At 30.9% G+C, this 26,211-nt stretch overlaps 2 protein-coding genes across 4 annotated transcripts in view; one reads left to right on the top strand and one right to left on the bottom strand.

Moving 5' to 3' along the window:
• LOC134727778 (RNA helicase Mov10l1-like) overlaps positions 1–11,286 on the top strand; it is a 46,677-nt gene extending 35,391 nt beyond the window's left edge. Inside the window, exons 18-20 of the mRNA XM_063592169.1 lie at positions 7,700–7,807; positions 8,439–8,579; positions 9,845–11,286. Coding sequence (XP_063448239.1) covers positions 7,700–7,807; positions 8,439–8,579; positions 9,845–9,994 — 399 coding nt within the window. The 3' untranslated portion in view covers positions 9,995–11,286. The remainder of the gene's footprint in view (positions 1–7,699; positions 7,808–8,438; positions 8,580–9,844) is intronic.
• Positions 11,287–20,005: 8,719 nt separating this feature from the next.
• Positions 20,006–26,211, bottom strand: part of LOC134727755 (histone deacetylase 6-like) — a 47,266-nt gene continuing 41,060 nt past the window's right edge. For all 3 annotated transcript variants that reach the window (XM_063592145.1, XM_063592153.1, XM_063592159.1), the window contains 4 exons: positions 25,868–25,957; positions 25,107–25,210; positions 24,230–24,297; positions 20,006–21,741 (listed from right to left, as the gene is read on the bottom strand). In XM_063592145.1, the coding sequence (XP_063448215.1) occupies positions 21,632–21,741; positions 24,230–24,297; positions 25,107–25,210; positions 25,868–25,957 (372 nt within the window). In that variant the 3' untranslated portion in view covers positions 20,006–21,631. The remainder of the gene's footprint in view (positions 21,742–24,229; positions 24,298–25,106; positions 25,211–25,867; positions 25,958–26,211) is intronic.

The raw sequence follows: 26,211 nt of genomic DNA, 5'->3' as shown, positions 1-26,211 counted from the left end.
TGGTAATTTAAGGAAATTTTGCTGTTTTTGGTTATTACCTATCCAGTAGTTTTGAATATTATTATAGATAGAGATAAACTGTAAACAGCAATAATGTTCAGCAAAATAAGATTTACAAATAAGTCAACGTGACCGAAATGGTCAGTTGACCCCTTTAGGAGTTATTGCCCTTTATAGTCAATTTTTAACCATTTTTCGTAAATCTTAGTTATCTTTTACAAAAATCTTCTCCTCTGAAACTACTGGGCCAAATACTTCCAAATTTTAACTGAATGTTCCTTAGGGTATATAGTTTATAAACTGTATCCGAAGTTTTGATCTATCAACAAACATGGCTGCCATTGCTAAAAATAGAACATAGGGGTCAAATGCAGTTTTTGGCTTATAACTAAAAAACCAAAGCATTTAGAGCAAATCTGACAAGGGGTAATATTGTTTATCAGGTCAAGATCTATCTGCCCTGAAATTTTCAGATGAATCAGACATTCTGTTGTTGGGGTGCTGCCCCTGAATTGGTAATTTTAAGGAAATTTTGCTGTTTTTGGTTATTATCTTGAATATTATTATAGATAGAGATAAACTGTAAACAGCAATAATGTTCAGCAAAGTAAGATTTACAAATAAGTCAACGTGACTGAAATGGTCAGTTGATCCCTTTAGGAGTTATTGCCCTTTAAAGACTTTTTTCACAATTTGTTCATCATGTTGACTTACTTTAAAAAATCTTCTCCTTTGAAACTGCAGCTAAACTTAGGCTAAATGAGTTTCAGAGTATCTAGTTTAAATTTTATTTCCTTGTATGTAATGAAACATAGCTCCTATTGCTAAAATAGAACATAGGAGAAAATGATTTTTTTTTGCTTTTGAAGAAAATAGGAAGATCCAAAGAACATTTAAATAAATTGAAAAGCCAAAATAATCATTGCTGAGAGATTTAACCAAAAGAATTAAGGTGAGCGATTCAGGCTCTTGAGATCCTCTTGTTTAAATTACTCATTTCTTGTTGCTGTCTGATCATGACCTATTGCCATCACTTGGCATATGTCATCGTTTGACTTTAAAAACTTTTATATATATGACCACTAATTTTTACAGCCATTTGATTAATAACATGACTTTGACAGCATTGTTGACGTATTTGTCTGAAGACATTTGTTTTCCAGACTGTAACTTGAGTGTGATTGTATTTCTATGAAATTGTGCCAAACGGTCCCACAATACAAAAGGAAGCTTGTGATTAACTTTGTGGGTTATTGTCCTAACTGGCCAAAACTAGCTTTTTTCTTGTTTTTGGACAATATTTTGTGTATAAGTGTATTGATCTCTATGAAATTGAACCACAAGGTTCCATACTGCAAAAGGGTTATGGCCCAAACTGCTTTGGAATTAGGTGCAAAAAAGGGTTGATCATTCCTATTGAACTTAATTTTCTAAATCAAATTACTATGAATGGTTATGAATTTAGTATTAAAACTTACTCCATTATTTGGCTGCAGCACACAGTTCATGAAGATTATAATAACAAATCCAATACTACAATCCATCTTTCTCTCTTAAAAATATTGTTCTATTCTAATGACATCACTATTATAGATATACTATATACCAGTTTAGTATTAGTACAGAAAAGTTCCATGTTACCAAATATAGATTAATCTAATGCGTCATCATGTTGGTTAACGCAAAGGAGAAGAAACCATAAGTTGATAGGGGTGTTTAGAAGATTTAAAATAAAAGTTTCAAAGTTTAAATGGAGAATGAACATCCACAATATTTAAATTTCCTTTCATCTCTGTATGTTTGCAACTTTTATTCATTTCATATATATTTTCTTATGATTACTCTAAAGCATGAATATATGTAATTAAGTACAACACATAAAATTTCTGTAGTTTAAAAAGTTACTCCCCTTCTAATTGAATGGACAATGCCCATAAGTTGGTTAAGACAAGAATTTGAATCACCTCCCATCAGTATTTATTTACACATTTACCTGACATAAATATCAGCCCACTTTTTGACTTGTATATCTTTTGGCAATTTAATATGTTATTTTGGTTTTGGGTGATAGTTACTGAAATAAACTGATCATTTTGAAGAAGTTGTTTTGCCCCTTAAGAAAGGTTTATGAAAGGTATTTTAGTTTCACTGTTCTATATATTTAATACTTCCTCTGTGACAGACTTTATGTTCTGAGGAACTGTTTTTGTTCCACAATGTTCCATACCAAAATTGTAAACTTTGAAATATTCATTTGTGTGTGAAATTTGGAAAGGTAATTTTTGACAAAAATTAAATTTCTTGTAAATACTGTCCGTTGACATATTTAGAAAATCATCTAATTTCAGTTTTCCCTTCAATACATGTACCTACAAAAAGTACCAAATATTTATTTCTGTCTTTGATAGCCAAGTTATTGTGTACTTAGATATAAATATGATGAAGAAAATTGCTGATGGACAACATGGTAACAGCATGATTTTAATGACACATTTTATCTATAAATTTCCTATTGTATTTTAAAAGCAGGTTACAACTTCTGCAGACAATGTTGACTTTGTTTTTTTCCCCAGTCCTTTATTTATATAATTGCATTTAAACGGAATCTTCACTAAGTTGGTCTTAAATGGTATTGGCTGTTATGTATATTAGCGCTTTGGGTTTCAAATGTTTTGGTAATTTGTCCAAAATCATAAATTCAGTTGATTTTAGCAAAGACTTTTTATTTTGCTATCTACTGCTGTTTCCAACCCCAACCCCTTTATATAATGAGCACTAGAACATGGCATATTTGTAGTAATATTGAGTTTAGAGTTTTTGTTTATGGTATAAGGAAGATAAGAAAAAGTGCGGAGTATATGTCAATAAGACAGTAATTTAACTACACTGTACATTAAAAAAGGGACATCCAGGCTTTACAGTTCTGAAATGTTTCATCTCACTTTAAAATGGGTTTGAGTTTCTATTGAGTAACATGCTTATTCATGTAGTCATTTTAAAAGTCATTTTAAAAGACATGTTTCCCTCTCTTTATTATTTTTTTTTTGGGGGGGGGATCAGGGTAGGAATTTTGGAACAGATGCTCAATGAACTGATAAAACCATAGGTTTATTTGAGTAGATACTTTCAAAATACTATACACAATTTTTAATTATGTAATTAGACTAAACTAAATTATATATATATATATATCTTTCTCCTTTAAAAATGTTGATCTATTCTAATGACGTCACAAGCACTGATATTATATATACCAGTTTTTTAAGAACAGAAAAGTTCTATGTTACCAAATATAGATTATAATAAGGCATCGTCATGTTGGTTAACACAAGGAGAAGAATACATTTTCCAGTTGATAGGGGTGCTCATAAGATTTATGATTATGTTCCAAAATTTTAAGTGAAAAATGAATGTCCACAACATTTAAATTTCTTTTTATCTCTTTATCTTTATTATTATTTTTATTTACATTTCATTTGTTTTATTTTAAAGCAACAAATAAATGTAAATAAAATTGGCACATAATTTTTCTGTAATTTTTAAGAAGTTTCTCCCCCTTCTGATTAAATGGAAATAACCCATAAGTTGGTTAAGACAAGAATTTGGAACACCTTCATTGTATACATTGACCTGGTTTAGTTAACACAAATATCTTTCCACCTTTTCACTTGTATATATTTTGGCAATTTGATGTAACCTGGTTTCGGGTGATTGTTGCTAAAAAAAACTATGATCAACAAGTTGAAGAAATTGTTTTACCATAGTAAAAAAGATTTTATAGCTGACTATACGGTACGGGCTTTGCTCATTGTTGAAGGCCGTACAGTGACCTATAGTTGTTAATGTTTGTGTCATTTTGGTCTTTTGTGGATAGTTGTCTCATTGGCAATCATACCACACCTTCTTCTTTATATCATAAGGGAAATATTAGTTTCAACGTTCTAGATTCAATTCTTCGTCTGTCTTTATGTCTAAGAATTGTTTTCTGTTTTATATCAAAAGCTAAGCTTTGAGATATTCAATTGAAATTTAGCTTTTTATTATTTAATGTTTACGATAATACACACCTTAAAGGAGTTGGTTGATAAGGTCCCTTTTTTTAGCTTCAATTTCAAATTAGGCTTTAATGGCAAATCAGAGCTAATACATGTACAATAACTAGAAAGGTTAGAAAAATGATAAGTTTTGTTTCTTCATATGATGCAGTGTTCATAGTTTATATGATTGTATTAAACACTAATTTTGCAACTCTCCCAGGCAAAATTGGCCTTAAATGGTCTTGGCTGTTTTGTGAATTAATGCTTTTGGTTTAAAGCTTTTAAATATTTAAATGTTATGATAAATTGATACAATTTGGTTGTGTTGAGAAAGTTCTTTTTTATTTTGCAATATTCTGCTGTTCCCAACTCCATTTATATAAATGATTAGTGGTTGGGAGGGGGGGGGGGTAATAAGAATTGTAAGATAGATAAAACAGATGCTCAGTGAATTTTGTTACAGACAATAATGTATGACCAGGATCACAGAGTTATTTGTTTTTAAACTATAATTACTATTGTTTACACAACATACTGTTAAAAGTTATTGTATTTACTTACTTTTAATTCTGCAACAACTGTATGTTGAACTAATTCGAATAGATACATCCTTAGAAAATACATAGTAACAATATATTTCAATATCTCCTGAATTCCTTCACATTACATGAATAATAATTCCAAAAAAAAATTCATATTAATTTTATCGCAAAGTTAGATTGTCACATTTTCACCATTATTTCATAATCAAACTATGGATTTGCTATTTTCCATTCATCTTTCTCAAAATAATTGTCCCATCTAATGACGTCACGAACAACATAGTTATTTGTAACGATTTATTTCCGACAAAAAAGTTCCAGAATTCTTAAAATAAAATTATTTTGGCATGTCATCATGTTGGTTAACGCAAAGAAGATATACCATTATGAAAAATAGAAGGTTCAACTTAGTATTTTAACATTATAATCTCCTATTTATATCAATAAAAGATTTCTTATATTATTTTCAATTTGTTTTAATTTAATTTTAAAAGAAAAACGAAATTTTATTTATGCATAAAATAGAAAGGATAGTGAGAAAATATTTTTATAATAGAGTTGTAACCCCTGTTATATAAAATGTGGATGCTCTAAAGTTGGTTAAGACAAGAATTTAAATAACCCCTGTTTGTGAATGAACTGTTCTGGTTTGGTTAACACAAGCAATATGATAACATTATGGGTTATACCAATTGATATCAGTATAGGTAAAATTAGAAATACATGATCAGCAAAAATGGTATGACATATTATTTATAATTATATTGATCTTGTGAACTATATATCATTTCTACTTGTTTACATGATATTTTTTATATTTAAGATTTTGAATTTTATTAAGTAATTTTCCTTGGCTTACTTTTAAATGATTAAACCAAGGATTTGTATAGTAAGACTTACAAATCCTTGATAATCAAAATATCTGTTAGTATTTGAACTTTAAATAAACTTATTGGAATAATATTTATTATTAAACTTGCATTTACATCTCTAAATTAAAAATAGATTTGAAAAAAGAAATAAGGGATATTATTCTTGTTAAGTTACATTATTGTATGTTGAAAGTAACTGATGCTTCAATTTTTCTGTTTCTAGTTCAATAATTTATTGTTGTATATGGGAAATATAAATACCTACTTTATAAACAATATTTTAAATGATTATTTTAGGTATAATTTCAATCAAGTTGATAAACTTTCCTTGGAAAATGATATATATATATAAGGCTCAAGGAGGGGGGGGGGGCTTCTTCAATACTTAATTGTTAGGGGGTGCCGCTGGGTTTCTGTTACCCCACCCTTTTCATATAATTTAGATTTTAAAATATGTATACCTTAATTTTTCGTATAGTGTGTAGGAAAAGATGTAAAATTTTCCCATATTGTTTGGGTTTCATGTGGTGTGTAATATAAGAGTTGACTACCGAAGTGTCAAAAGAGAAAAATTGGTTGGTTACGGTAAAACCATAGACAGGAACACCTGCATGCAAGAAAGATGACAGACCTAGCAATTCTGGAAACTTATTGATCTTATCATATATTTTTGATAGCTTTCCTGACCAACTAAAACTTTTTCCAAGCTTGAAAAGGTAACCTATTCCAGTGGCATGTCCTATCACCTTTCATATAGGAAGTGTCCTTTATTGGATGTTCTAGATATTTTTATTTTTATTTTTTTATTAGCTCACCTGCATGAAAGGTGAATGTATGTCTAAAGATCTGGCCCGAGAACCAAGATGGTCGTTATGGCTAATAAAAGATCATAAGGGGAAAATGAAGTTTTGTCTATTATTTTGAAAACTGTTATTAATAGAGAAATTCTGACAAAGCGAATTGGTTCAGAATGTTGAACTCTAACATTTGCTCATCCAAAATCAAAACTGTCAGACAACTTTTTATAGGAGTTATTGCCCTTTAATGACAAATTTTATATTTTTTGCCAATTACCTTCAGAACAAAAATAGATGGAGACATACTTTAAAATGCAAAAATGAGCAGCAAGACAAGATCTATAAAATGTGTGCCTGGTTGAAATTATCAGTTGACCCCCTACTTAGAGTTATTGCCCTTTGATTTTACCAATTTTTGCGTTTTTGCCTTATATGTGGGTCTCATTGGGGTCTAAGCGTGATGCGGGATTGCCGATTTTTTGTAAGCGTGACACGGGAAAATCAAATTATTGTGTCGTGAAAACGGGAAATAAGGTCTTGCGGGACGTGGGAAATGAAAAAAAAATGAGAATTGCTTATGTACATAGTGTAAGCGGGATACGGGAATCTGACAAAACAGTAAGCGGGATCCGGGATCGGAACCCCCCAATGAGACCCCCTTATATCTTAAAATATTATAGATAAATAAAAACTTTTAAACTAGCAAATATAATCAGCAAGACAAGATCTACATTTAAGACTATTTGGAAGAATTTTTCAGGCAACTCATTATTGGAGCTATTGCATTTCAATGATGTTTTTTCCCTCAATTTTATTGCATTTTGCCTTATATTATAAAATTTTAATAGATTATAGAAACATTAAATAACCAAATGATGAGCAAAGCAAGATCTACAAACAAGTAAACTTTTGCTGATGCAGCTAGTAGAGTGTCACTCTTCAAAGAAGTAATTGCCAGGACTTTTTTTTACCTCTTTTGTGTTTGAGTAAAAATTAAAGAAGGCAGAGATAAAATAATCAGACAAAAGAATCAGCAATACAAGATCAACAAAAATAAGTATTTTGTCATGAATTGTATTCTTGTCAACAATTTTAGAAGGAATCCATTGTTGATTAAGCACATTGACCTAGGTGAACAACACAGACTCTTTAAGAGCCCTTAGTTTCTCTTGTTCTAAAATTCCTGGCCAGTGGTTGTATTGTATGATTTTGAATTGTGTATATCAAAAAGTCTTGGAAAATTTGATTGTGATAATAAAATTGAAAGACCAAAAAATTATTGTCAACCAAACTATAACACAGATGTAACATCTGAAGTGGAACATGTGTGAAATAACATCTGCATGATCTATAAACTATTATTAAGAATATAACTATCAAAATATTGTCCAAATTCACACCCTTGATTTGTCGGTTACAGTAATTCAGTCTTCATTTATATTGTTACACAGGTAGAGAAGATTCGACTGTTGATAGATAAACTTGGTATGGCCTCCATTAAGATTGGTTCTGTTGAGGAATTCCAGGGACAAGAAAGACAAGTTATCATTATATCTACTGTTAGTTTTATACCTTTATTTGTCAATGAAAATCAAACCCCCTGTCTTTAAATTATGTAGCAATGGATAGATTTAATAAAATTAACGGTACCAATTTTCTTGCACCAGATGGGCATTTCGACAATACATGTCTCTTCAGTGATGCTCGTGGCCAAAATATTTGAAATCCAAAGCTTATATAAAAGATGAAGAGCTATAATCCAAAAGGTTCAAAAAGTATAGCCAAATCCGTGAAAGGAATCAGAGCTTTGCATAAGGGAGATAGTTAGGTCATCTTCTCAAAATATATAGCTTAAAAATGCACAATTGAACTAAATAAATTTAAGACATCATTGTCCATATTGGTCACAGACTAGTATGGTCAATTTTCTGCAATTTTGAAATGATTTCTGAATTTACAGTATTGTAGAGTTGTTTATTTTTTGTGTACCTGTGTTGAATTAATGCAAAATTGCATTCTGTTATATAATTAATTTCTTGGTTTTGCCTAAATCTGCTTACAAGCCTGTACACAAATTTGTTAATTAATTGCTCTAAAGTTGTTTATGTCCAATGTGTTGCTTCAGCATGAGCTCCAAAAAGGTGTTTGATTTGAGTAACACATGTTCACAGTTATCTATTATTCTTACAGGTTCGTTCCAGTGAGAAGATGCTAGGATTTGACAAGAAACATACACTGGGTTTCCTAAGTAATCCTAAGAGATTTAATGTGGCCATCACCAGAGCACAGTCACTACTTATCATTATAGGGAATCCATATGTACTTGTACAGGTAATATACTCACCACAAGTGTTGTGAATAAACTTATTATACAACGAGACCTGGCCTTGAAGGCATAAAACTTTGCTCAGTGCTCGGAGCACAAAAATCATGCTCGAAACATGAAATCCAGCAATTTGATTGGTTGATTCTCGAGTCTGAGTACAAAAATCATGCTCGAAAACTATATGACTGGTCATAAAACTTTGCTCAGTACTCTGAGTACAAAATATGTTCTCCAAATACAAATTTGTGCTTGAAAATTTTGTACTCCAAAAACCATCATTTATGCATTTAATTTATAAATCTGCAATTTCTTGCCAGGCCCTCCTCTTGATAGCGTTCATTTTGCTATCTCCCTGTCCCACTTTGCTATGCCAAACAAAGTTTTCTCGTTCTCCAGAACAAGGGAGATTTGAAAGGCCTGTTCATCAGTTTCCCACAGGGTTCTCTGTTTGTTTATTTCCTTTATATCGTATTCCACTGCTGCCAGCTCCTGGTTGTCTGCAGTGGTCACAATTGTAAGTAACTGGAAATAGGAGGATTGGATTAAGGCCCCTTATGAATAAGAAAAACTTTCTAGGACTGAGAGGTTTATGACCGTGATTCTTGAGAAAGACCTCAATGGAGAATATAAACAAGCAGTGAGTATGAGAACTATTTTTGAGTTGAGTAAAGTTTTATGACTGCAAGGCCAGGTGTATAAGTCAATGAGACCCTATCCATTGGCAGAAAAAAATCTGAATATTAAATACAATATGTGAAGCTTTAAATTAACTCTTGAACATTTTGCCAAAAAATAGATAGAGGAGTTAAAATTGATAGTCAATAAAATTGAGAATGGAAATGGGGAATGTGTCAAAGAGACAACAACCCGACCAAATAAAAAAACAACAGCAGAAGGTCACCAACAGGTCTTCAATGTAGCGAGAAATTACATTTTCTACAGGATTAAGTTAATATCTATAAAATCAACTCTGACAGGGTTCCTGATTTGAGATATGTGTCTAAACATATGGCAGAATTAAAGATTATTTTGTTTAGTTCTTGACCCTCACAAACTTTAAATCTCAATCAGAGGTATAACATAAAGAACATATGAGATTGCACTGAGAAAGTTAGTTCAGAAAAGTTACTGACTATAACAGTGATGCATTGCTCTTTTGTTGCTAATATCAACCAACTTCTCCTTTTTAAAAGAGTTGTTCCATAAACTGAGTTTTAGCTATATGAATACCTATATTTCATTAATCTATTTGTGATGACCTATATTTCAGGATGAGTACTGGCAGTCACTGATACAGTATTGTATAGACCATGGAGGTTATACAGGGTGTAGTATACCTGGATATGAGGGATTGGAGGAGGACCCTAATGAGGAGGGCACTACATCCTCAGATGTAATTGGTTTGGGTGAACCTGGATAATTCTGGAGTGAATTAGCAGATGTCCACATTATGACTGTGAAAATGTCCCAATTCACTGCTTGCTGGTTCATTGAAGAAGAAGAAAAGAGTTTGCCATAAAATAGATTAAGTAGTGTTAACAGATCTAAATGGTAATTCTGAAAAAGACTGAGATTGTCTTGTGATGATAGAATTCAGGAGAATATTCTTCAAATATGTGGTACATACAAGAGGAGATCAAACAGACATCTTAGAATATTTTAGATGGAATGATGAGAACTTGGTTAATTATGATATTTGATTATCTTGTTACATCATTAGATATTAATAACTAAATTGAAAAACATGGAGAAAAATCAGACGTATTTTGACTATTTTAGGATTATATTATTTACCTTTATATATAGTCATATTTTTTTTACTGTAAATAATTACTTAGGATTGTTTAATTTAAGTATTATCATGTGCCAGTACACTTGTTATTAGGTGCCAGTAAAAAGATATCTAGTCAAAATTTATTCATCTTATATAATGTTTGTTTTTATTTTAACCTTTATCATGTGATTGAACATAGCATCATCAGAAAATATTTTTGAAAACAGATTTTCATGTTTCTGAGTTGTAGGGTTTTATTCATTAAAAAAGGGGGGACTTTCCAGTTTTTAGACAATAACTCAAAAATCCTTTCACCAACTCGCAAGAAATTGTGGTGAATTGTTTATATCTATTGACATGACCTCCCTTTAGATTTTTTATAAGTTTTAGATTTTATATTTCAGAGTAAAAGGGTTTTTATTCAAAAAAGGGGATTTTCCCGTTATTGGACAAAAACTCAAAAATGCTTTCAAAATTTTTATGAAACTTTGCTGAATTGTTTATTTATTATTGATGTAAGCTCCCTTTAGAATTTCATAAAGTTTATTTTTTACATTTCTTTTTATTCTTTCAAAAGGGTGATTTTCCCGTATTTGGATAAATAATCAAAAAATGCTTTCAGCAGTTCTTATGAAACTTTGCTGAATTGTTTATGTCTATTGATGTAAGCTCCCTTTTGATTTCAATCATTTCTAATATGACATAGGGAATTAATTGAACTTAATTTGTTTTGCAGTCTGACAACAGATTTACTAAGTATTGCGCAACAGCACAGTGTATTGCAAAACAGCAAGAAATCTTTAATTGAATATAAATTCAACTCATATAACCAATTTCAATTTCTTTAACTTAATTATTAAGGCCAGGATTTTTTAATTTGTTGGTTTACAGATCCGCCGACCCGATTTTGCTGATTTCCAGAATAAAAATAAAATTAAGTTTTCATGCTTTTTTATTCTCGCCGACCCTAACAAATGCATTATCCCTGAAAAATAATTAAAATATCCTTTTATATGAAAGGAAATGCATAAATCACTTACAGAAGTGATGACACTTTCTTTTGTAAAAAAATGAAACTTTCAGTTTACGTTTCTAAAAATACACAAATCAATTATTAATGACCTTGAAATGTTGTTTGCGCAAATAATTTTGCGGAACGAAACCTGTGTTTAAAACCAGTTACACAATAAATTCGTTTCCTTTATTTCACAGTCCATAAGATGCCTGTTCTCATAGAAATAGACCTGTCCAAATATGGACAGGTGGAAGTTCAAGACATCGAGTTAAAGTACTGAATTTTAACAAATCATTTGAAATTTTCCTGTTTTCATAGATAATAAAAAAATATCGTCCATTTGGATAAAAACCAGGAATGCATGACAACTAGTATTTAACCCGATATTCTGGTTTTTCCAATGGACGAGTCTATTGCGTTTTTGACACGTGTGTTAAAACTGATTTTCGTACGACGTTTTTACATTTTTGTCTTTTTCAGTTTTTGTGCTTATTATTATTCACCAAGTTTTAATTAAGAGCCAGGGACATGAATCTCTTTTTCTTGTCTGTGAAAGACGATTTAATTTCGTCTTTGTCCGTGCACCCCTTTTTAACGGGAAATTATTAGACAACGTCATGCAATGTTTATTACAGCTGAGAAATACTATTTCATCGAACAAAATTTAAGAATGATGACAAACTAGTAAGACAAACATATTATTAGAAAGGTGAAATATATATATTTATTTTGCATATCAGTTTTATGTCTTGAAAGATATTTTTTTCTTTTCTTTTTTTTTCCCGACCAACCGACCCGACTTTTTCATGGAGAAATTTTTGTGGAGTAAGGACAACTCACATGTTCATGGATATTTGATTTCATGGTTTTACGAAGTATGCTTTCAAACCTATAGATTTTTTTGTTATTCGTTGAACATTTAATTTCGTGGTTCACCTGTACCCACGAAATACACGACAATAGGTGTCAAACAAATAATAAAGAATCCACAGTAATATGTCAAATATTTTATTACAATCCAAATTCATACCTGTATCAAGCTTGAATATTGTGTCCATTTTTGCCCTTACTGTTCACGGTTGGACCTTTGGGGGCGTATCCAGCTGTGCTCAGCAAAGCCCAATCCACTTGAAACTTAGTACACATGTTCCCTATGAAACAATCTTTCTACTTTTAATGCTAAATTAAAGAGTTTTTACCCCAATCTCACGTTCCACTGAACATAGAAAATGATAGTGTGTCGGGCTTTTGACACATATTTTGTTAACTTTTATAGTCTCTTTTACTCAATAAGTCACTTGGATTACAAATTTACAGGTTTGATTGTTTACCATGCCAATACATACTGTAGAATGAAATATTTTGTTATATCATGAAACTGGTTTTTGTCTAGCCTGCAACTTTTGTTGCAGAAAGCTCGACATAGGGATAGTGATCTGGCGGCGGCGGCTACGGCGGCGGCGGTGTTAGCTCACTTCTTAAAAGCTTTATATTTTAGAAGGTAGAAGACCTGGATGCTTCATACTTTGTATATAGATGCATCATGTTACGAACTTTCCGTCAGTCACATGTCCAATATCCTTGACCTCATTTTCATGGTTCAGTGACTACTTGAAAAAAAAGTTCAGATTTTTTGTAATGTTAAATTCTCTCTTATTATAAGTAATTGGATAACTATATTTGGTATGTGCGTACCTTGCAAGGTCCTCATGCCTGTCAGACCGTTTTCACTTAACCTCGACCTCATTTCATGGATCAGTGAACAAGGTTAAGTTTTCGTGGTCAAGTCCATATCTCAGATACTATAAGCAATAGGTCTAGTATATTCGGTGTATGGAAGGACTGTAAGGTGTACATGTCCAACTGGCAGGTGTCATCTGACCTTGACCTCATTTTCATGGTTCAGTGGTTATAGTTAAGTTTTTGTGTTTTGGTCTGTTTTTCTTATACTATATGCAATAGGTCTACTATAATTGGTGTATGGAATGATTGTAAGGTGTACATGATTAGCTGACAGGTGTCATCTGACCTTGACCTCATTTTCATGGTTGAGTGGTCAAAGTTAAGTTTTTGAGTTTTGGTCTATTTTTCTAATACTTTATGCCTTAGGTCAACTATATTTGGTGTATGGAAATATTTTATGATCTTTATGTCGGTTACGCAGGTTTTATTTGACCTTGACCTCATTTTCACGGTCCATTGCTAAGTTTTAAGTGTTTGTGTTTTGGTCTGTTTTTCTTTATTTATAAGCAATAAGTCAACTATATTTGTTGTATTGAAGAATTGTTAGCTGTACATGTCTGCCTGGCATGGTTCATCTGACCTTGACCTCATTTTCATGGTTCATTGATCAATGTTTCATTTTCTTGGTTAATGTTGAGTTTATGTGACAGTTGTAATAAAGCTTTATATTTAGGTCTATCAAGATAGTATCAAGAATTAGTAAAGAAGGCGAGACATTTCAGTGTGTGCACTCTTGTTTTTTATTAGAAATAAACTTGTTCTTGTTATGCAAGTTGTGTCTGTATATATTATATCCCTTCACCCTCTTCTTTTTGTTACCTCTCTCAGTCAGTCGATTAGTACATTCTTGTAATAGGAGCCAAAATTTTGGAGATCTCTTTTTTTTCAGCTCAACTTAGTTGTAGATTGTGCATGACCTCCTGTTTTTATTCAAAACTTTGATTTCAGATTGAAAAGTGAAATCAATTACAGAGAAAGACTTTCAAAGCAGCTCATGCTTACAAAGATTGAAAATAGAGTGGGTTTTTTTGTCATTAAGGAGGCTTGAGGGTACAATATTAGTTGTTACTCTGTCAAAGTACAATATAGTACAACAATAAACCAAAAGAAAAATCAATTTGTTTTGACCCAGATGACTTTTAAAATGTATATGAACTAACTGGGTCAAATTTAACCAAATTTGGACACAATTATCACCAGGGAATCCAATCATAATAAATATGTCTGATGACCCCTCCTACCAACCAACATGGCTGACATAGCTAAAACATACCATTGGGATAAAATGCAGTTTTTGGCTTATATCTCTTGAAACTAAAGCATTAAGAGATAATATTACATGGGGATAAAAATATTCATCAGGTTTAGATCTATCCGCCCTTAAATTTTCAGACAAATCCGACCACCTGTTATTGGGCTGCTGCCCCTGAATTGGCAATTTTAAGGAAATTTTGTAGTCTTGAATATTATCATGATTATTATAGATAGAGATAAACTGTAACAGCAATAATGTTCAGCAAAGTTAGGTCCACAACTAAATGAACGTGACTAAAATTGTCTGTCAATCCCTTAAGGAGTAATTGCCCTAAATAGTCATTTTTTAACAATTTTTCGTAAATTTTTGTAATCTTTTCAAACATTTTCTTCTCTGAAACTAATGAGACCAATGGAACAAAACTTGGCCCATTAGGGTATTTAGTTTAACCAGATGCTCCGCAGGGCCCAGCTTTATACAACTGCAGAGGTCGTACCCTGAACATTTGGGGCTAGTATGGACACAACATACATTAAACTAGAGGCCTTGAACTGGATACAGCTCTGAATTTGGATTGTGATTAGATAGTTGACACATAGGTTTCTGACACAGAATGAATGTGGTCTAATAATCTCAATTCAAATTTCTAATGGAGTTTGCAACAATTACTGCTCATTTAAATACATCATAAAATGTCATACAGTCATGGTTAAAATTAATATTAATTAATAGTTACTTCTAAAATAATAAATAAATAAATGGGGAATGTGTCCAAAGGGACACAGATGATGCCCCCACTAGCATGAAACATTATAAAAGGACATAACTCAAGAACTGTAAAAGTAGAGCTGATTAAGAGAACAGAAACTAAAAAATTCTTCAATTTTTCCATTTGTAAAGGGGCATAACCCTAGAACGGTAATCAAAGTGCTTGTAATCACTGAATGGTAAAGATTTATCAGTTGGTAGTAAAATGAATGTTGTATTGTATATAGCATTGATTTTATTGTCTTGAAACTATAAAAATGCTTGTTTTTGGCCCTTTATTCCTAGATTTCCAAAGCATCAGTAAAAACAGGTGAGCGACACAGGCTCTCAAGGGCCTCTAGTTTAATGAACAAGAGTGCACATGCTGAAATATCTCGCCTTCTTTACTAATCATTGATATTATATTGAGTCCTAAATATAAATCATTACTACAACTATCACAAACTTATCATGATCCAGGAAAAGGAGGTCAAGGTCGTATAAACCAAACAAGAAATACATGTTCATCTTACAATCATTCAATACACTAAATATAATTGACCGTTTGCTTATAGTTTCTAAGAAACAGACTTAACCAAGAAAACAAAACATTGACCAATGAACCATGACAATTAGGGCCAGATCAGATGAACAATACCAAGCAGACATGTAAAGCTTACAAATCTTCCATTCAACAAATATAGTTGACCTAATGCTTATAGTTTCAGAAAAACAGACAAAAACACAAAAACTTAACATTGAGCAATGAATCGTTAAAATGGGGTCAAGTTCAAATTAAACTTGTGAGACTGACATGCATATCATAAAATATTTCCATACACCAAATATAGTTGACCTATTGCATATAGTATTAGAAAAAAAATACCAAAACATAAAAGCTTAACTCTGACTACTGAACCATGAAAATGAGGTCAAGGTCAGATGACACCTGTCAGTTTGACATGTACACCTTAGTCCATCCAAACAGCCAATAAACTATACCTATTGTTTACAGTACCTGAAATATGGACTTGACCCCCAAACTTAACCATGTTCACTGATCCATGAAATGAAGTCAAGGTAAAGTGAAAACTGGCTGACAGGCATGAGGACCGTGCAATGGAACACACATACAAAATATAGATATCCTTTTATTCATAAGAGAGAAACTAACATTACAAAAAATCTTAACTTTTTTTCAAGTAGTCACTGAACCATGAAAATAAGGATAGGGACATTGGACATGTGACAGACAAAAACTTCGTAACATGAGGCATCTATGTACAAAGTATGATGCATCCAGGTCTTCCACCTTCTTAAATATAGAGCTTTTAAGAGGTTTTTTGGGTTTTTTTTTATCTTTTATTTGTTTTTCAATAGTCAGGATTTTACACCCCCCATACACTACCACCTGACAATGTTATCAAGGGGTAAAGCTTTAAAGAAGTTGGCTAACGCTGCCATCACCTCTATTGCGGATGCTGGATCACTATCCTTATGTTGAGCTTACTGAAACAAAAGTCACAGGCTCAACAATAAAACCCCATAACTCAGAAATGTAAAATCTAAAATTTATAAAATTCAAAAGGGAGCCTACATCAACAGATATAAATAATTCACCAAACTTTAAAGAAAACTACTGATAGCATTTATTAGTTATTGTCCAAAAACTGGAAAGTCCCCCTTTTTTATGAATAAACCCTGTAACTCAGAAACATAAAATTAAAAATTTATAAAAATCAAAAGGGAGTTCATGTCAATAGATATAAACATTTTATCAAAATTTCTTGCAAGTTGGTGAAAGCATTCTTGAGTTATTGTCGGAAAACTGGAAAGTTCCCCCTTTTCAAATGAACAAAACCCAAAAAATCGGAAACAGTAAATCTTATTTTTTTTTTAAATGATATGGAACTCACATCAATAGATATAAACAATTCACCAAAGTTTCATGCATATTGGTTAAAACATTTTTGAGTAAAATGTGTGACTTGTTGACGACGGACTAGGTAGGGTATAAAAATACAAATACTACAAATACAAGTGCCAATTCCAATTTTAGTATACAATTATAAGACACTTTTAGAGATATACCTAATAATGTCAACTGTAAAATGAAAAACAACATGGATTATATAAAAGGTAGTATTATATTGTAAAGATGTCAATTACTATTCACAGGCAAATATAATCACCATATTTAACCCTCTTGTGAGTGAGTAAATTACAAATAGTAACTATCCTGTTCATGACAGCTGAAAAAAGATTGATTTATTGATTGGTGTTTAACACCACTATCAGCACTATTGTGCTATTTCATGGTGGTCAGTTTTATTAATGAAAGAAGCTGGAATGTTAGTTAGAACTACCAATCATTAGTAAGAAAACTGACAATCCTAGTTGGTTAAGATTGCATCTGCCACATGCAGGATTTGAACTCACAACCTTAGTTTTGATAGGCGAGTGATTCAGTAGTTCTGAAAACCACTGAGGCCTTGGAAAAAAGACAAAAAAAGATGTAAGGTGTATAAATTTATTGTTTATTTTTTATTGTAATACTACAATTATATAGCCTTTTTTATCTAGTAAATCAACAAAAGAAGCACTCTTAAAAATTTATTATAAAGATCTTTAATAATCAGGAACTATCTTCTAGCACAAAAAGGTACTGTGGATTCATTATAATTCGTTGGATACCAATTTTCATGGATTTCGTTGGTACAGAAAAACAAGAAAATAAAAAGTTTAACAATTGACAAATTATACATAGGCTTTGTATGTGACTTCGGCAAAACCACGAAATCAAATATCCATGAATATGCAAGTTCTCCTTACACCACGAAAAATTGGTACTCATGAAAATAAATGAATCCACAGTTCTCAGCATACAACAGTAAGTAAGTAGAATTTTCCAGAAATAACATTAGTAAAATTTGTTTTTCTATCTTTATCCTGGATCTAATATACAAATGTTTCCTAATTCACTTTTTTTAATTCAACATACAAAATTAAGATGACTCCTAATTTCTCTTCCTGGAAAATTCCTTGTTCAACAATGTCAGGACTGCTCATACAATTAGCTACTGTTTACCCTGTGTAGACAATGATGACATTTCTATTTAATATGCAAAAACAAAACAAATCCCTGAAAATCTAGTAATGAAGAGATAAAATGCACTATAACATAAACTAATACTCAGATCTAATACTCAGATGTGTAACTATTAAAAATTATTTACACCCGGATAACCTTAGGCCATAACAAATAATAGGTTTGTTTGCCCAAACGCTACCTACCCAGAAAAAAGCTGCCTACTCGAATTCTTTTATTGTCCTGATTTGAAGAAGTTTTTTTTTAATTAAATAGGCATGAAAACTAATAAACTTCTGATACTACAATTTCTTTTTTTTTTTTTAAAGAAAATGCCTACCTACCTACCCACTGTCTCAACCTTTGGGTAGGGTTTGGGCAAACCAAAATATTTTTAAGTGTGGCCTTATTAGTAAAAATATATAAAGATCAATATTGAAAATTTACTTTCAAACTGACAAAATGATAGCATGTTATGTAAAACTTAACAGATTATGTCAGTGTTTGGTCTAGAATATGAAACTTGAGTTTTAGACTTAAGTTTTAGACTTCCACCTATAAAGACATGAACGAAAATCTAATACTTATGTGAAGAGTCAATAACACCTAATGATGTGCATTTCAACTGTAGTTTCAATTTTATGCCAGGGTTTTAATTTTGTGGATTTTGTAAACTATAAATATATATATTCAACCAATACCAAATTTCCTTTATGTGTTTATGCAGAATTTGTAAAACACAAAAAACCTGAAATGAAGAATCAAAGAAACAATAATTTATCTTGAATTAACAAATTTTCTACCCACAAAAAATAAAACAAACCACATTATCGTTATTTTAGGCAAATATTGATTTCAACTAATGGTATAAAATAATGTTAAAATGACAACACGTGACAAATTTACCTATGTTAAAAATATCTAAAAAATCATAAATCCACTCAGATGAAAACACTTGATTGCACTATAATACTACTGAAACAGTACAACTATTAAATTATACATTTAACAGAAAATGACTTGAGCTTCATTAGAAAGTTCTCATTTTTACCAAACTGATGATACAATAATCACTCTTCTATAAGATGTTATTTGAATTTAAACACAATTATTTAGAAATAATTTTAAATGGTAGAAATCTGGTGAAAGATAAAATTATTCAATATTTCTTTTTTTTTAATTATTTCTATGCCCTATTTACTGTAATCAAAACTGATCAGAGGGATTTCATGTTCAAATAAACTGCAAAAAAGAAAAGAAAAAATGCTGCATAAAATGATGAAAACAGATAAGTGCAAAAATATAACTTTTTAAATTAAAACAAATCTGGTCAATGAGGATTTGTTATAATTCAAAATACAGAGCTCGCAATGAAAGATGTGGACTGATTGATTGATTGTTGGTCCTATAATGTCCAGTGGAAAATATTATTTATAATGTCACTCCTTATAAAGACAGAAGATGATCAATGTTACTAAAAGGACAATATAAAAAAGAAGATGTGGTATGATTGCCAATGAGACAAATATCCACAAAAGACCAAAATGACACAAACATTAACAACTATATGTCACCATACAGCCTTCAACAATGAACAAAGTCCATACCGCGTAGTCAGCTATAAAAGGCCCCGATAAGACAATTTAAAACAATTCAAACGTGAAAACTAACGGCCTTATTTATGTAAAAAAATGATATGATAGAAGAAGTAGATGGACATATTGACACATTACATAATAAAAATATTTAATGATACATAGAAATGATTGTTTTTTTTAAATTTAAATAAATACATTCAGATGACCATGTGTTTTTTTTTTTTGTGTTTTGTGTTTTCTGTGTTTTAAAGCCACTTTTAAACACTGTATTTAGACTATTCAGTGGCGGTCAGTTTTTATTGGTGGAGAAAGTTGGAGTGCCCGGAGAAAACCACTGACCTTTGACAGGAAAACTGGTAATCATAATCAATTAAGATTGAAGTCTAGTGCACCTGCAAGAGCTGGTTCGAACTCACAACCTCAGTGTTGACTGGCTAGTGATTACAGTAGTCAGATGACTATGTATGTTTTGTGATTGTTTATTTCGCAAAAGGGTCTAGCAGCGAATAAAACGGTATCTTTTCTCATTTTCATGGCAATGGCTACATTCAAATTTTATAACATAATTATATAATTCGTAGAAAATTTGAGTAATTCCTTGACATGTGTTTTTCCCATATCATTCCTGATCAGGCTCACCTAAATATTCTCTGCACTGCAGCTTCAACATTTTTTAATCCATTCACTGAACGACTTATGAAGATTATAAAAAAAATATTGTGCAATTTTAACTGATTATCTATGATTCTAAAATCAATAAGCAGGATGGTAAACTTTGATGACTGGATGTAATACTGATAAAGTGAAAGTAGAGAGAATACTGATACCAAGGTATAGAAAATGTTTTTTTCCACATCATTGCTGATCAGGCTCACCTCATGAAGAAGTTGACAAATATAAGATATGGAGGAAGCACAAATGCAAAGCTAGATTTGTCAGTAGGATTGGAATGCTCCAGCTGGTAGACTTATCATAAGAAAAAAATCAACAAGACTTTAACACCAAGTCCATCCCAGCTGGCAAGACATGAAATGTTAACAGAGGTACAATCTTATGAAATTTTATGAATCAAAAGGCCTTTATTTTGGGAAAAATATGTCATCTGTAGCTAAACACAAGCTCAATCTGTATGACACTACTATATACTTTTAATGTAATAGCAATCTCAAATCAACACATTTGGTCATAAAAACGTTCTTAGCAAATTGGTTTTAGAATAAAGATTTCCATTCTGAATTTTATCACTACTCATTACCGGTAACTTTATATGACATGAAAAATGAATCTAAATCTTAATTTAGAAATTGATAATATATAACTCAAAATAAGCACAAAATATATTCCATTTTGAAATTGTGTGGTATCATTATCTACAATAGTTAAGTTACATGTAGTTTTTAATTGAAATGGTTAATGTAAGGTACAGTATAAATTTTCACTCTTGTCAATTTGGTAATACATGTACTGAATATTTAAAAATTATAAAAAAAACATATTTATATGATTTATCAATGACCTGTTTTCAATGTCTGTTCACATTATTTCACTCAATTCTTTTATACAAAATAAAATATAATTTTAACAAAACAAAGACTATACCTTAAGCACAGGGACATAAACACATACATATATAGTATAATTTGGAAAGACAAGATAAAAACAATGTTTGGAAGCATATGAAATATTCTATCTATGGTCTTAGCCATGATCTACCTAAAATGTATATAAGATGAATATAAATAACTAACAACAAAAAAGAAATATAAATAATGATTAAATGAATTGAGGTATGTGAAACAATCTTTGGCTAAGATCTTGTGTTGACAGTGTGGGAATTTCAATCTTTGTCTTCTTCTTTATCCTCATTCTCCTGTTCTTCAAATTCTCTCATTGAATTTTCTTTCTGTTCTTTTATGATTTCAAGTTGTTTTTCTGTTGGTAGGTCAACTGAAAATATTCATTAAATAATTAATGCTGTGAACTATATATTTAATCCATTGTATGCATATCATAATTGCTTCAGAACATAGCTATGCTAAACTCCATTGAGTATGAACAGAATATTTTAAAAACCAAGAGTTATAACATATATTTTTTTAAGAGATGAATTTAATTGCCTCTAACAAAAGTAATATCTAATAATGAAAGTATATCTTTAAATTTATTTTGCTATTATACAAAATCATTTATTACTCCTTCAAATCTTAAACCACATTTCATGCTGAATGATGAAATCGTGGACATTTAATGCCATTTGACAAAAATAAACTCTGAATATTATGCCTGAATGTTTCAAAGACCTGAAAAACTCATATCCCAATAATTATACATGAAAACATATTTTCAAAACTGATGTTACAACAAAACAATCTGAGGATCATAATGATCATCTTTGGGTGAAGTTTGGGATCAATTCTAATGTTTTTTATATATTTATATATCCTTATGGTCACTTGAAAAACACCGATATCACTCAGATTACATTTCTACCTTGACAGGTAAGTTTGTATTTAGCCTATGAAATACTTATTTAGCCTTGAGAATTGAAAGGTCAGTTTATCCCATTCATACAATAGAAGTTTACCTACGAGGGTCAGAATGGGGTTTACAGTATAGAGAATACATGTAATAGCAACAAAAAATAGAGAAAATAGAAAATGAACAATAAAATAAAATAAAGAGAATACTGTGGTGCAAAAGTATAAATAATAAATGTGCAAAATAACTTGAAAAGGTAACTTTAGTAACTGTAATGCAATACTGATAATATAATGATCAATGTACATAATTGATAAATAATCTTGTAACAAAAAGACTATATAATAAAATCATTTTCATGAACATTTTACAGAATGAGAGTTATTTTCAAGGCTATTAAACATGTTAAAAGGAAAATGCCATAAAAATTTAAAGAATACAGATATTAAAAAACCCATGCAGGTCCTCATGTCATTTACATTGTCAATATATAGGACACATCTAGAAAAAACTGGTTTTAAACTAAACATCTGGTCAAACTGGTTTGGTATAACTGAATGTTTCTTGCCCTAGTTGTATATTTCACAGTGACCTTATGTGTTTGTGCTAAGAGTACATTGTAATGTCATATTTATTGATTTTCTGTTGGGACATGACCTAAATTGTAAACATCAAAAACAGTGGCTTGAGATTTCAACTGATATTAGTATAAGAAACAATGATAAATTAATATTTGGAATTTTATATCCTGGTTGATGATGTTTTTTTGGGATCAAGATGTTTCTTCATTCTAGTTTATATGATTATTTTAACCTTCAACATTGTTCAATGCACTTTTTAAATTTCAGGTCTCATTTAAAATATTTTGCAACTAAATAATGATTTGTCAGATTTGGTGTAAACTAAAGACAAGACAGTGTAATAGATAACCTGCAAGCATAGTCTATTTCTATAACAGTCAAGCAGATAGTTTTTTTTTATATCTGAAAAAAAAACTACCATGTAAAGAAATATGCAATTTAATATATAGATTCTTACATTGATACCAGTGGATTATCAGATTTATCCAATCGAGATTGGATAAATCCTATAATTTACAAGTAACTATGTAAGAATCTGTTTCTCTAATGATTAAAAAGACATTTTCTTTTTTTGTTAACCGAAAATCCCCTTCGAGTGCCTTTCACATTGCACGAAGTTGTCAATTTCATTAACACCTGTTATCGTATTCATTCAGTTAGCTAAAAAGGTCATGACCCTCAAAATCATCCAATGATCTTTTGAGATCAGCAGCAACCACACGTTGATTAAATTTTTTTATACAATGGGTTCGGAAAGGGATAAATTTCCATAGAGTTAGAGAAAACCTTATATAACCCCTAAAACTCAACATTAACAGATTTTTAAGAATTAAATCAAGATGCACAAAATTTTAAGTATTGGTCAGAATATAGGGTTCTTTTGTACTTTAACAATATCACAATAACAATAAAGTGGCCTTAATTTTGGACAAGGTAAATGGCATGAAGCCAAATTTATCAACTTCTATTGTATGAATGGGAAACTGACCTTTCAATTCTCAAGGCTAAATAAGTATTTAATAGGCTAAATACAAACTTAGATGTATAGGTAGAATTGTAATCTGAGTGATACAGGTGTTATTCAACTCACCATAAAATCTTTGAATTCTTTAACATCTTAAGACCTCAAATTTTCAATGAATGGTGGGAAAGAACAAAATACTAAATATATGGGTTTTTAGACTAAAAATATCATGTTATTTATATTTATAAAGCCACTGATTCCTAAAACGACATTGGATTATATTTAATATAAACAGTAAAACCTGTCACAGTGTAACCAGTCTCATCAGCCTCCCGCTATCATGATTACAAAGAATCATTACTTTAACCATTGTTATTCATTAACAACTTTTAAAAACATGACTAGTACCTACCTCTATATTGTAAGGATTTCCAAAATTCTGATTGTATATCTATTGTGTCACAAATGCTTGTCACAGCACTGGAAAAGAAAATAGTGAATTAATAAAGATTCATACATTTATAATATGTTTAAAGATAAATTTGCTATGTTATCAATAAGATTGTGTTTGAGTTGTTTTCATAAACTGATAGGATGCATATCAGTTATAATATGTCAACAAATATAGACATTGAACCATGAAAATAACCTAAAAACTGTGCACTTCTTTTAGGAGTTAATATGTGGACAGCTGCGGGCTGAATTTATGTTCCTATACAATATATCCTCATTTTCTAGACCTTGATTCATTAGGGACTCCACTCCTACTACAAGACCTACCTATTTCATGTTTTTTTTATTTGTTCACGACCTGAAAACATGAAATATTTGTCACTGGAAGTAAACCAAAAAACACCCACTATAGAGTATGGGTTTTTCTAAATGTTGAAGGCTGTACATTTGCTATAGTTTCCTACATGCACGATTCTATGTGCCTGTAGTTCAGTGGTTGCAGTTGGTTCAGAGTTTGTCATATTGATTTTTTAAAAATTCTATTGCTAAAAATTAGACAGTTAGTTTTCTGTACTGTTACAATAATTTCTTCCATGCACTTCATTTGAACTTGGGTGGATTGGTGAATCATAGACAACTGACAAATGTCACATAAAAAGTTTAGAAGTACATAAGTATGAGACATCTGTTTACAAGATAAGGATTATCAAGTGCACCTTTCTTCTTTTACCTAAGTTTTATACAAATAAATAAGCTACCGCTGCCATTTGGCGGGCATCTATGTCTGAAATTTTTTGACATTATTTACAGGCATAGCAACATTTATACATTCTTACCTTTGACTTGGTATCATGGAAGATAAAGAAGGCAGAGGGTCACTTAACAGTGTGGAGATACAATAGGCCATTGATTCTGATGTCATTTCTAAATTGTATCCTCCCTGTAATAAACAAATATATAAATGTCATATCTAAGTTATATTTCAAGTTCATTAAAAAAATAAGGATTCACATGTGGAGCAGGATCTCTTACTCTTAACTCTTCTGGAGCACCTGAGATCAACCCAAATTTTTGGTGGGGATCTGGTTGCTTGGTCTTTAGTTTTCTATGTTGTGTTTGTTTGTCCTTTCTTTTGTATACATAGTGTTGTTAGATTATTTTCTATGTATGAGTTTGAAAGTCTGTTTGGTATTTTTCGCCTCTCTTTAAGTAGATATTTGAATTACAAAGTATAACTTTACAATTTGAATCAAAAATAGCTTCAATTTATAATCTTTTGATATGGTAGCCTCAGTTTTTATATAGATGGCCACTACTCATCACTGCAAATATACACATCATTCAATTCTGTAATAAAGCTTGTAATAATTAAAAATAAAATTCGTTAAACATACTTAGAGAGCCAATGCAAGATAATGGATTGCTCAACTTACAATTAGACAAAAGTATGAGTAAGGAACAAGTTCCTAAAGGAAAATTGAGGCCAGCAAATCAGTGCTAGACAATATTCCACTAGAAATTGCTTTATTTCAGTCCATTTTCTGAAGTAAAGAAAAGTTTCAATGTATGAGCCGTCTATTTGTCTAACCAAACTTACCTCCAGTGCCAGAATAAGTTTACCATGAGCTAGCCCTTTTAACATACTAGTCATGTGACCAAACAGTTCTGGTGATAATCTGTAATTTCCCTGAAAAAAATGCAAATAAACATGTTACCAAGTAATTTGACAAAAAGTTACTTTAAAATGTTCTGTTTTCTACAATGGCTGACAAATTAATTAGAAATTGGTCCTTTCAAACAATTGTGGATTCATTTCTGAGATAATAATTGTTAATGACTTTCTTTGGTAAAGAGTAACCAAGAATTTAGATATTTGATGAATTACAGATTGCTATTAAAGTACTTTAATAAAAGCAACCTAATAAATTCATTAGAATTGAT

This window comes from Mytilus trossulus, chromosome 1 (assembly GCF_036588685.1).
Source record: "Mytilus trossulus isolate FHL-02 chromosome 1, PNRI_Mtr1.1.1.hap1, whole genome shotgun sequence".
Lineage (NCBI taxonomy): Eukaryota > Metazoa > Mollusca > Bivalvia > Mytilida > Mytilidae > Mytilus > Mytilus trossulus.
Note: the sequence above shows the minus strand (reverse complement) of the source record. Positions and strands in the feature narration are given on the sequence as shown.